This window comes from Phyllobates terribilis, unplaced genomic scaffold (genome assembly GCF_046119375.1).
Source record: "Phyllobates terribilis strain yellow unplaced genomic scaffold, ASM4611937v1 Scaffold_3__8_contigs__length_932513732, whole genome shotgun sequence".
NCBI classification, from domain to species: Eukaryota; Metazoa; Chordata; class Amphibia; order Anura; family Dendrobatidae; genus Phyllobates; species Phyllobates terribilis.
Window position 1 is genome coordinate 516,179,343 of NW_027362763.1, and position 13,026 is coordinate 516,192,368.

A 13,026-nucleotide genomic window follows, 5' to 3' on the forward strand; every position below is an offset into this window, starting at 1 on the left:
CCTCTTGTGAGATCTCAGGATCCATTCATGTCAACTTAATTGAGGCTCAGGATTCATTCGTGTCAACCTCTGGTGAGGCTCAGAATCGATTCATATCAATCTCTAGTATGCTGTAAGGATCCATTCAAGACTACCCTTACTGAGGCTCAGTATTCATTCATGTCAACATTTGGTGAGCCTCAGAATCCATTCATGTCAACTTCTTGTGAGACCTCAGGATCCAATCATGTCAACTTTAATTGAGGCTCAGGATTCATTTGTGTCAACCTCTGGTGAGGCTCAGAATCCATACATTTAAATGCTTAGTGGGAGCTCAGAATCCATTCATGTCAACTACTGGTGAGGCTCAGGATCCATTCATGTCAACCTCTGTGGAGACTCAGGATCCATTCATTTCAGACTCTGATGAGAATTCAGTATTCATTCAGCAGAAGATAGAAATGAAAAATGTCTACACTTGTAGTTCAAAGCCTTTGTTTTAAACTAGACAAAAGTATAATAAAAATGCTTAAATGGTATTGGGGAACAACTGGCCAAGGTCACAATAGATAAGTCAGTTTAACCTCATGCCACTGCTGCCCATTTTGTTTTTTGTTTTTTTTCTGTTCAATTTCAATCACCACCTTAGAGGCATAAAATATTTATTTTCTATAAATTTGCTTTAAAAGGGATTGCTCTTTCTAATAAAAGTGGCATTTTGTAAAAGTATTATTTTGGGGTATGTATTTCATTAAAAAAAGGTATTATTTTTATTTCAAAAGGAGAAGAAAACAGCAATTCTTCTACAGTAAATTTAGAATGGGTTCAGTGGTGGTTTTAAAGCATACTAATCTGCCAAAACTTCAGATTCGCTCAAAATCGGTCAGGAAATTCAAAATTAGCTCCAATTACCATTAAAAAAGCAGTTTATTATGCTCTTAGGTCTCCTGACCACATTGCATAAAAGGATGGAAGAGAAAAGGGTTAGAAAACAATATCATACTCATCTAACTCCTTATTTGTTCCTTATGCTACATCTCCCTGAAGATGTTTCACTGGCTTCCAAAAGTTCTCCGTGCTGGTCTCTACTTCACTCTTTCCCGACATTTCGACTTCAGAATGTGTGTAGGGACCTAGCTGGTGCCAGAAGTGACAGAGAAGAGTGAATAGGAGACCAGCTCCAGAGCAGGTTTAGTACCATAGGAAGCCAGCGGAGAACCAGTGGGGAACTGCAGTGGGAGAGACAAGTTAGGGGTTGGGTGAGTATGATAATTTATTGTTTTTAACCCCTTGCAGGCTCATGTGAATCTGGCAAATGGCAACTAGCTGGCCACCATTATGTTAGAATCACATGAATCGAATTAACAAAAATTTGTAATTGATAGAATTTGCAATTTTTTTTGAAATTCTGAATGAATGAATGAATTAATGGTTGCATTCTAAGGATGTGTTCACACTGAGGTTTTTTGCAGGGATTTCATGGAAAAAACTGTTCGAACAAAAGTTTCTGCTCCGAAAACTTAGCAAAAACAACCCAGTGTGAACACACCCTAAGGCTATGTACACACAACATCTTTTTAGGCAGGTTCCACCTAAATTCACTATTGAATGAAAGACTTCTGTGACAACTGGGGTCAACTTACTAGATCTTATGCTATGCAGTATACAGAAGATGATTACAGGTTTAGGATATTCCAATGGAAACCACTGATGTACGCTTTTAATGAAGTGACAATTATCATCCATAGGCATCAATGTTGAAAAATGTAACCCTCAAAGCATATATATGGTAAATAATGGCCTTTAAGTCTGTTTAAGATACTGTCTATAGTGGGACTTGAGCTTTCTGAACACATACAGCAAATGGACACTGCACACACAATGTGAAATTAGTCTAAGTGTGTTTAATAAATTATGTAAAATTCATATTTGCCAGGAATTGATGGATATTAATAAAGAAATTCCACAATTGGGTGAACGACTAAGAGTAAAAATAAGCAATCTCACTGATGAGATCCAAAAGAGAGACCTCCCAGAACAAGTACTCCAAGCAGAACTGCATGCTGCCCAACTAAAAGAGTCCTCTGCAAAACTTGATGGGTGAGTAAAAGCAAAGTACAAAAAGTATGTACAAACAAACCCCTAGGGATGTGGAGCCTATTCCAGGCTGGCATTGTGCCATTTAAGTTGGTGGGGATGTTTTTTCCACGGGATGGGTCACAATGTCATTGTGCCTTGGGTTAAGAGTGTAAATGTGTCAAGCAGAACCTGGTAGGGACTTAAAGTGGTTGTCCAGTGCAAGCAAGTTATAACCCAGTAACATGATAGATGATAACTTGTGTGCATGTATTCCACCATTGTGACCTTCCCTGATCAACAGAAAATGGAGCAGCAGGTTAACTTCATTCATTCTCTATGGGGCTGCCAGAAAAAGCCTAGTGCAGCATTGTGAAGAAAAAAATGGAGCAGCAGTCAAGCATGCGCTCTATCACTCCATTCTAATTGGGATAAAAGTGTGCTGTTTTGGACATCGGTCTAACCCAGCAATCAGACACGACCCATCTACAAATTCTTACCTATCCTGTGGATAGGTGAAAACTTGTTTTCACCAGGTAAACCCTGTAATTATTGCTCTGCTACTTCCCCCCACTCTCATTCCATGTAAGAGAGTTAAAGGGAACCTGTCAGGTCCCCCGTGCCTAACAGTCCCTTTATTACATTACTCCCATAAAAAGATCTATAGAAAAAGTATTTCTAAAGTCCGTTTATGAAATGTAAATGAGGTCTTTGACTAGTCGATGGGGAGTTAGTGTCCCTAGACTAGTCGGCCCACTTAGGTTGCCTAGTCGCCTAGTCCCCGCTATGGGTGTGATAACATAACTTACAAGCGCCGGCATCATCTCCAGTGGTATACTTACAGTACAGACCAAAAGTTTGGACACACATTCTCATTTAAAGATTTTTCTGTATTTTCATGACTTTGAAAATTGTACATTCACACTGAAGGCATCAAAACTATGAATTAACACATGTGGAATTATATACTTAACAAAAAAGTGTGAAACAACTGAAAATATGTCTTATATTCTAGGTTCTTCAAAGTAGCCACCTTTTGCTTTGATGACTGCTTTGCACACTCTTGGCATTCTCTTGATGAGCTTCAAGAGGTAGTCAGCGGAAATGGTTTTCACTTCACAGGTGTGCCCTGTCAGGTTTAATAAGTGGGATTTCTTGCCTTATAAATGGGGTTGGGAACATCAGTTGTGTTGTGCAGAAGTCAGGTGGATACAAAGCTGATAGTCCTACTGAATAGACTGTTAGAATTTGTATTATGGCAAGAAAAAAGCAGCTAAGTAATGAAAAATGAGTGGCCATCATTGCTTTAAGAAATGAAGGTCAGTCAGTGCGAAAAATTGGGAAAACTTTGAAAGTGTCCCCAAGTGCAGTTGCAAAAGCCATCAAGCGCTACAAAGAAACTGGCTCACATGAGGACCGCCCCAGGAAAGGAAGACCAAGAGTCACCTCTGCTTCTGAGGATAAGTTTATCTGAGTTACCAGCATCAGTAATCACAGGTTAACAGCAGCTCAGATTAGAGACCAGGTCAATGCCACACAGAGTTCTAGCAGCAGACACATCTCTACAACAACTGTTAAGAGGAGACTTTGTGCAGCAGGCCTTCATGGTGAAATAGCTGCTAGGAAACCACTGCTAAGGACAGGCAACAAGCAGAAGAGACTTGTTTGGGCTAAAGAACACAAGGAATGGACATTAGACCAGTGGAAATCTGTGCTTTGGTCTGATGAGTCCAAATTTGAGATCTTTGGTTCCAACCACTGTGTCTTTGTGCGACGCAGAAAAGGTGAACGGATGGACTCTACATGCCTGGTTCCCACCGTGAAGCATGGAGGAGGAGGTGTGATGGTGTGGGGGTGCTTTGCTGGTGACACTGTTGGAGATTTATTAAAAATTGAAGGCATACTGAACCAGCATGGCTACCACAGCATCTTGCAGCGGCATGCTATTCCATCCGGTTTGCGTTTAGTTGGACCATCATTTATTTTTCAACAGGACAGTGACCCCAAACACACCTCCAGGCTGTGTAAGGGCTATTTGACCAAGAATGAGAGTGATGGGGTGCTTCGCCAGATGACCTGGCCTCCACAGTCACCAGACCTGAACCCAATAGAGATGGTTTGGGGTGAGCTGGACCGCAGAGTGAAGGCAAAAGGGCCAACAAGTGCTAAGCATCTCTGGGAACTCTTGGCAAGAGAATGCCAAGAGTGTGCAAAGCAGTCATCAAAGCAAAAGGTGGCTACTTTGAAGAACCTAGAATATAAGACATATTTTCAGTTGTTTCACACTTTTTTGTTAAGTATATAATTCCACATGTGTTAATTCATAGTTTTGATGCCTTCAGTGTGAATGTACAATTTTTATAGTCATGAAAATACAGGAAAATCTTTAAATGAGAAGGTGTGTCCAAACTTTTGGTCTGTACTGTACCTCGGGCATACAAGGCTTCTTTCCCTCATTGCATTGATCCTCCGAAGCTGGGTATGCGTATGTCTTCTTCAGAGAGGTGTACTGTGCATGATCGAAAGTGAAGAAGACTTCCGATCATGTGCAGTGCACCTCTCTGAAGCCGACATGCGCATACCCAGCTTCAGAGGATCAATGAAGTGAGGGAAAGAAGCTGCGTGCATGCATGAAGAACGTATAGCACTGGCAATGATGTTGGCGCTTGTAAGTCATGTTATCACGACGACAGGGCCGATTAGTCTGGGGACACTAATGCCCCATCGACTAGTCACAATAGTCACAGGCCTCATTTACATATCATAAACGGACTTTAGAAATATTTTTTTATAAAAATCTGTTTATGTGTGAAATGATATAAAGGGACTGTTAGGCGGGGTATTAATATATGCAGACACTGCTGGCAGTTCTGTGGGCACAAAACTAGAGTCACCTGAGCCTAGAGGCTATGTGCCCACGATGCAGAAATGAAGCAGAAAATTTCTGCAGTATTTCTGCATCTCCCTGGCAGAAAAAACGGATGCAGATTATGCACGCGTTTTTCCTGCAGAATACATGCGGATCAACATGTGTTTCCGCATGCAGATTGACAAGCGCTTTCCAGGCGATAGCATCAGTTGGAAAGTGCTTGACAACTAGGTCACACTGTATAAATCCATGCAAACAGCATGGATTTATACAGTGTGAACCGTAAAAATGAAAACAAATAAAGCTATACTCACCCCCGAGGCCCCAGCGTGGCTGCAGCGCTCGTTCCTGTCTGGTTCCCGGCTGCCGGCATATCGCGAGACAGAGCGGTGAAGGGCCTGCGGTCACATGACTGTGACGTCACCGCAGGTCCTCAAGCGATGCCGGCATTCAGAGAGAAGCCGCCGGACAGGTGAATATAAACTTTATTTGTTATTTTATTCTTTTTTTACAGGTAGAATGGTACCCAGGTCTGGATGAGAGTCTCCTCTCCTCCAGAACTGGGTACCATACGCACATAGAGACGCATAGAAGCCGCTTGTAAAAATGTACAGTCACGGTTTCTATGCGTCTCAATGCAAGTCAATGGCGGCAGTTCCGCTGCGCTACTGCAAAATTAAATGACATGCTGCGGATTTTTGTACGCAGCATAAACGCTGCGGAAAAATCCGCAGCATGGGCATTGAACTTGCGGAATCCCCTTGGGGACCATGGGGGGCGGATTACCTAACCTTTCACAAGCGTTTATGCTGCGGAAATTCCGCAGCATAAACGCTTGAAAAACGCTACGTGGGCACTCAGCCTAATACAAACAAAGGGCATACTTGTTATCTTGTACAGAGATGAGGAAATCATGTGCGAAACATTTCCATATTGTGAAACTTCTAGCTTGTTTCCAGATAAATCAGCAATATCATATTTGTAGGTCTTTCATTTGCTTATGAGATATACCGTGTGGGGCATAATTAAGTATGTAAATTATAATATGCTAAACCAATACACCTTCAGCCTTATGTGGTCATTGCTGGCCCGTTGCACTTCAATTAAATTGATTACTACATTTGCCAAGCTTTCATCTGCCTTGTACATTAATGCATTCCGATAATACCAGCTACACGCACGTTTCTTTTTCAATGAAACATTGCAGCTGGCTTGAGTTCAACATAAAACACAGAGCGGCAGTGCCACCTACCTGTGCATATATGTGCTTGTCCAGCAGACTGTCTCATCTGCAGAGCCCAGCAAGCTGCAAAATCTTTATCAACCTACTGGCAGATTATCTACAGAACTAAGATTCTAAATCTAATCTGCAGAGATTCGCTAAAATTTATACAGTATTATATAATACAAATACACTATTGGGGCTCATTCAGACATCAGTGGCTTGTGTCAGTTTTTACCATCAGAGTTTTATCAGTTTTTCTCAATGAGGTTTCTCAAGCTTGTATCAAACTGTCCGTGAAAATGGATAGCACAAAGATGGCATCCAATTGCGGCCCGATTTGGATTTTTTTCTTTAACCTATAGACTTCATTGTTGAATTTGATGCGAGACTCAGGCTCAGATCAAAATTGGAAATGTCTCGGTGTTTTTATGCAGACCACTCAGTCAGCAGAAATATGGAGACATGTGGCAGCCCCATAGATTATAATAGGTATGAGTGCTATATATGAAAAACACAGATGGAACTCGTATGTGAAAAACTGACATCTAAATGTGCCCAAAATTAAATACATAGGTAGATATATATATATATGTATACATATAGATAGATAGTTACATAAAAAAGAACACAGCGGCACTCTGTAAGGGCCAAGATATATGCAAACTCTGAATATATGAGATCTAAACTGCATTGCTGCTAAATAAAATAAACAAAAAATAAAATGTACTTACAAACAATGAAGGTTCTTAGCGCAAAAATTGGCCAATTCATGTAGACCCATCAACCGCGGCAAGGTGACCTCCCTCTGATGGGTACCTATCACTATACATGCTTCTCTCGGCATATAAGCCTAGAATTTAAAAGGGCAAATAGGAACAAGCAGTAATTAAAAGCACCCTTGGGCTGATGGGAGGAGTGCAGAGTCAGAAAGGAGGCAGTCACTCACAACCTCCAATGGCAAACTGCAAAAAACCTGACCAGCACTTCCATATAGTGTGAACATGTGCAAGCTGCAATGACTGCATAATATAAAAAAAAAACACAGCAGCACTTTTTAAGGGCCAAGAAATATGCAAACTCTGAATACATGAGATCTAAACTGCATTGTTGATAGACAGACTTCATGAGACTGTCCGATCTCCTCCCAGACTTCACCTCCATGGAGGAGGAAGACAAACTACCTATACTACTGGGCGAAGAGGAAAGTGCAGCGGCCATAGCAGCGCAATATGTCAGTGCCTGCCACAGACTAAGAGGAGCCTGATATGTCATGGACTCAGAAACCCCACCCTGGATGTGTCCCTATCCCCATCCCCCCATTATTTTACCACTTGCTTTGGCAATGCTAACATGTGCTTAGTCCTGCCAATAAAGCCGATTTGATTTGATTTGATTTGATAGATAGATAGATAGATAGACAGACAGAGAGATAGATAGATAGATAGATAGATAGATAGATATAGATATATGGATAGATAGATAGATAGATAGATGAATAGATAGATGGAAAGATAGATAGATATGTGGATAGATGTAGATGGATAGATAGATATATGGATAGATAGATAGATAGATATGTGGATAGATATAGATGGATAGATATATGGATAGATAGATAGATATGAGATAGATAGATAGATAGATAGATAGATAGATAGATAGATATGAGATAGTGTCATGCAAGGTGTGGGAAAGACTTAGCGCCACAGAAAGGGAAGAGGGAAAGGGAGCCCAGACTCTAGGGAAAGGGGGGAAGTGGAGACATCCTAGGTTGATCTAGCGTCACCCTGTCTCCCCTAACGTCCCTGTATTGGCTCTTCATCAATCGCCACACGCGTACCTCGCCCTGTCTTTCAATGGCGTATGGGTAAGGCTAGGGAAGGGAGGAGATGAGCACCAGTCGATCTCCACTAAACACTATAGGCAACAGGGGTGGACAAACAGGGGGAAATTGCTCAGCATTAGACGAACTCCAGACAAATGCGCACACGCCCTCAAGCTCTAGAGAGGACTAAGTACTGCTCTCGCTAAAGTTTTTACAAGTAGTAATGAATATTGCCAGCACCTCCCACTGAAACACAGCAGGTATTTATACACCCAGGCAGAGTGTTAATTAGCCAGAGGGAGGTAGCCACTGGGTCCTAGAGACAGCCTCTAAGAAGATGTCTGTAATGCCAAATGTAGAGATCTCCTGAAACCAACTGCAGGGCTACTGTCTGTCACCTCTGACACACCCGTGACAGATAGATACCGTATATACTCGAGTATAAGCCGACCTGAATATAAGCTGAGGCACCTAGTTTTACCTCAAAAAGCTCGGAAAACTTATTGACTTGAGTATAAGCTGAGGGTGGGAAATGCAGCAGCTACTGGTAAATTTCCCCAATCCTGGTAAGCATTGCTCCCTCATCTCCAATCCTGGTATGCGTGGTCTCCTCATCCCCAATCCTGGTATGCATGGCCCCCTCATCCCCAATCCTGGTATGCATGGTCCCCTCATGCCCAATCCTAGTATGCATGGCACCCCTCATCCCAATCCTGGTATGCATGATCCCCTCATCCCCAATCCTGGAATGCATGGCCCCCTCATACCCAATCCTTGTATGCATGGTCCCCTCATCCCCAATCCTAGTATGCATGACACCCCTCATCCCCAATCCTGGTATGCATAGCACCCCTCAACCCCAAATCTAGTATGCATGGCATCCTTCATCCCCAATCCTGGTATGCATGGCACCCCTCATCCACAATCCTGGTTTGCATGGTCCCCTCATCCCCAATCCTAGTATGTATGGCACCCCTCATCCCAAATACTGGTATGCATGGTGCTCTCATCCCCAATCCTAGTATGTATGACACCCCTCATCCACAATCCTGGTATGCATGGCACCCCTCTTCCCCAATCCTGATATGAATGCACCCCCCTCATCCCCAATCCTAGTATGCATGGCACCCCTCATCCCCAATCCTGGTATGCATGGCACCCCCCATCCCCAATCCTAGTATACATGGCACTCCTCATCCCCAATCCTGGTATGCATGGTCCCCTCATCCCCAATCCTAGTATGCATGGCGCCCCTCATCCCCAATCCTTAATTGCATGGCACCCCTCAACCCCAATCCTGGTATACATGGCACCCCTCATCCCCAATCCTAGTATGCATGACACCCCCCATTCCCAATCCTAGTATGCATGGTACTCCTCATCCCCAATCCTAATATGCATGGCCCCCTCATCCCCAATCCTAGTATGCATGGCACCCCTTGTCCCCAATCCTGGTATGCATGGCACCCTCATCTCCAATCCTGGTATGCATGGCACCCCTCAGCCCCAATACTAGTATGCATGGCACCCCTCATCCCCAATCCTAGCATGCATGGCACCCCTCATCCCCAATCCTGGTATGCATGGCACCCCTCATCTCCAATTCTAGTATGCATGGTCCCCTCATCCCCAATCCTAGTATGCATGGCACCCCTCATCCCCAATCCTGGTATGCATGGCACCCTCATCCCCAATCCTTGTATGCATGGTCCCCTCATCCCCAATCCTAGTATACATGGCACCCCTCATCCCCAATCCTAGTATGCATGGCACCCCTCATCCCCAATCCTGGCATGCATGGCACCCCTCATCCCCAATCCTGGTATGCATGGCACCCCTCCACCCCAATCCTAGTATGCATGGCACCCTTCATCCCCAATCCTGGTATGCATGGCACCCCTCATCCCGAATCCTGGTTTGAATGGTCCCCTCATCCCCAATCCTAGTATGTATGGCACCCCTCATCACCAATACAGGTATGCATGGTCCCCTCATCCCCAATCCTAGTATGTATAACACCCCCTTTCCCCAATCCTGGTAAGCATGCCACCCCTCCTCCCCAATCCTGGTATGAATGGCCTCCCTCATCCCCAATCCTAGTATTCATTGCACCTCTCATCCACAATCCTGGTATGCATGGTACCCCTCATCCCCAATCCTGGTATGCATGGCACCCCTCATCCCCAATACTGGTATGCATGGCCCCCTCATCACTACACATATGAAAAAAATAAACACTTCTACTCACCTTTCTCCCCTCTGTTCCAGCGCTGTGTCCTGTTCTGCCATCAGCTCACCTCAGCATCTGCACAGTGCATGACATCACTGCCATGCATCTGTGGCACCCTGCTGCGCACTGGTGCCACAGATCCCAGAGGGGTACATGGATGGAATTCTCCCCAGTGGCCTCAATACATGCAGACATCTCCACCCAAGTCCACTAGATGGAGCCCTGTCAGGTATATAAATACTGGGGGGTGGAGTTCAGGAAGTCAGTCAGTGGGAAGCAGACAGTGTGACACCATGCTGCAGCTCCAGACAAGCTGAAGTCTGTGTGGCTGAAGGCCAGGCTAGGCCCAAGCTGCGGGCTAGTCTGGCCAGTGAGAGCCTGGAGCGGGCTAGAAGGCAAGTGAGAGCTCCTGTCAGGCACAGACAGGGACAGAACTCAGAGCGTCTGCTCAGGGAGTCTGCATGAGAGAGTCTGCAGACTGAGGAGAAGAAGGAGAAACGCATAGGGGGCAGAGGAGCATAACAGGCTCACCCCGAACCATATACCGGACACCGGGTTCACGCCTACAGGGATTTTTATGACCAGTAGGAACAACCGGAATCCCTGGAGAACTACAAGTCCCAGGTTAACCAACCGCTGACCACAGCAACAGGGTTAGGTACCACTAAGGCTCCAGCGACCAGGAATAGTGGGAACCAGGAGAAAACCCTACCGCCAGGTCAGTAGGTACAAGAAGGAAGCAGTAAGCAAGCCAGGCCTAGCTCCAGGTAGGCCCAAAGCTTAGAGAGTAAAAGACACAGATCAGGAGGCCTCACTGGGGAGATTCCAGAAATGTACCCTTCGCCCTGAGTGCCCTGGACCGTATCTGCATCACCACCAGTAAAGGTATTGAAGTTTACCCTTGTGTGTGTGCCTGTACTTCCTCTGGGACCGTCCTGCCGTCACCCTCCTGCTTCCATCATCTTTATACACCTCTACACTGCCCTGAGGCCTGCTCCACCTGTGGGGAGCCGTCCCATCATAGCTGCCCCTAACATCAGCCTCAGTGGACTGTCGCAGCGCTGGTAACCTCTTACCAGAATCCACAGGTGGCGTCACGAATAATCCCAAAATCCCCATATACAAGTTCCCCTTTTCAGTGACAGCCCTGGGCCATGGACCGGCCAGCCCCCCGTGATATCCCCCGCGAGCAGCCACAAGGCCTGGCTGACGAGTACCCCACGGCCCTGGGGGCGAGTCAGCTTCTGGCATCACGAACAGGATTGCCTGCCCATTGCCACCGGGTACTGTGCGCCTTAAAAGACTGTGTTACTCACTGTGGTGAAGTTTTCCTGCCATTCCTGAAGTTTTCCCGCCATATCCGCCACTTTGTGTTGCCGCGCGGGAAGAAGGGCGTAACTGCGGGAAACTGAGAGGCGTACCTGCTGAAGCGCGCGAAGCCCAGGACACGCCCCACGCCGAGACGACGAACCAGGAAGCGCAAGGTCCTGGAAGGAGTACAGTGAGCGCCCTGACGTCAGACGCAAGCGACGCAAGGTCCTGAAAGAAGACCGTCGCCTGCAGAGCTGCGGCCTACCGGAAGAAAAGTAAAGAAGGTAGGCCACAGTTCACTAGGGGGGTGCAACGATGTCCGAAGCCCAGCAGAACGCCGCGGCTCTCGACAACGCCCCCGCAGGAGTCTCTTCGTCCGGTGCTGCTCAGGCAGGAGCAGTCGCCGCACCAGCAGGAGCTGTGGCACGAATGGTGCCCATGGCTCTACAGCATCCCCTAAATGTTCAGAGCGTGAGGGAACTGTTGGAACAGGACACTCTGACTGAACGGGAGGATGACCAGGGCGGGTGGCGTCACGAATAATCCCCAAAATCCCCATATACAAGTTCCCCTTTTCAGTGACCGCCCTGGGCCACGGACCGGGCCAGCCACCATGATATCCCCCGCAAGCAGCCAAAAGGCCCGGCTGCCGAGTACCCCACGGCCCTGTGGGCGAGTCACATCCTCAGATGTGAGCTGCCAGGTGAGCTGCCGGGATATTCACTCCTCTCCACGCCGGGACCATGGTAGTGGAGAGGAGTGAATATCCATGTTCTTTAATAGCGGGCACACAGTGTCAGCAGCATGCAGCTCCCGCTGCGGCTCAGCTATCCTCCGTGCCTGCTACTAAAAAGAATGAATATTCACTCCTCTCGACGCCCATGGGAGTGGAGAAGAGTGAATATTCATACTCTCTAATAGCGGGAGCAGAGGATTGCTGAGCAGCTGCAGGAGCTGTGTGCTGCTGACACTGTGCGCCCGCTATTAAAGAAATTAATATTCACTCCTCTCCACTCCCATGGACATGGAGAAGGGTGAATATTAATTTCCTTCAGCAGCGGGCACATGTGGTAGCTGCAGCAGCGGCTATTGGTGTGCCCGCTCCTCCACCACCACAAACCCCCCCATCACTATCCACCACCGGAATGTACAGTGGGTACGGAAAGTATTCATACCCCTTTAAATTTTTCACTCTTTGTTTCATTGCAGCCATTTGGTAAATTCTAAAATGTTCCTTTTTTTCTCATTAAAGTACACTCTGCATCCCATCTTGACTGAAAAAAAAAACAGAAATGTAGAAATTTTTGCAAATTTATTAAAAAAGAAAAACTGAAATATCACATGGTCATAAGCATTCAGACCCTTTGCTCAGACACTCATATTTAAGTCACATGCTGTCCATTTCCTTGTGATCCTCCTTGAGATGGTTGTACTCCTTCATTGGAGTCCAGCTGTGTTTAATTTACTGATATGACTTGATTTGGAAAGGCACACACCAATCTATATAAGAC

At 45.8% G+C, this 13,026-nt stretch overlaps 1 protein-coding gene across 6 annotated transcripts in view; it reads left to right on the plus strand.

Annotated features, from left to right (window-relative positions):
- LAMA2 (laminin subunit alpha 2) overlaps positions 1-13,026 on the plus strand; it is a 1,447,346-nt gene that overhangs the window by 1,238,034 nt on the left and 196,286 nt on the right. For all 6 annotated transcript variants that reach the window (XM_073676060.1, XM_073676058.1, XM_073676059.1 and 3 more), the window contains one exon: positions 1,916-2,079. In XM_073676060.1, coding sequence (XP_073532161.1) covers positions 1,916-2,079 — 164 coding nt within the window. The remainder of the gene's footprint in view (positions 1-1,915; positions 2,080-13,026) is intronic.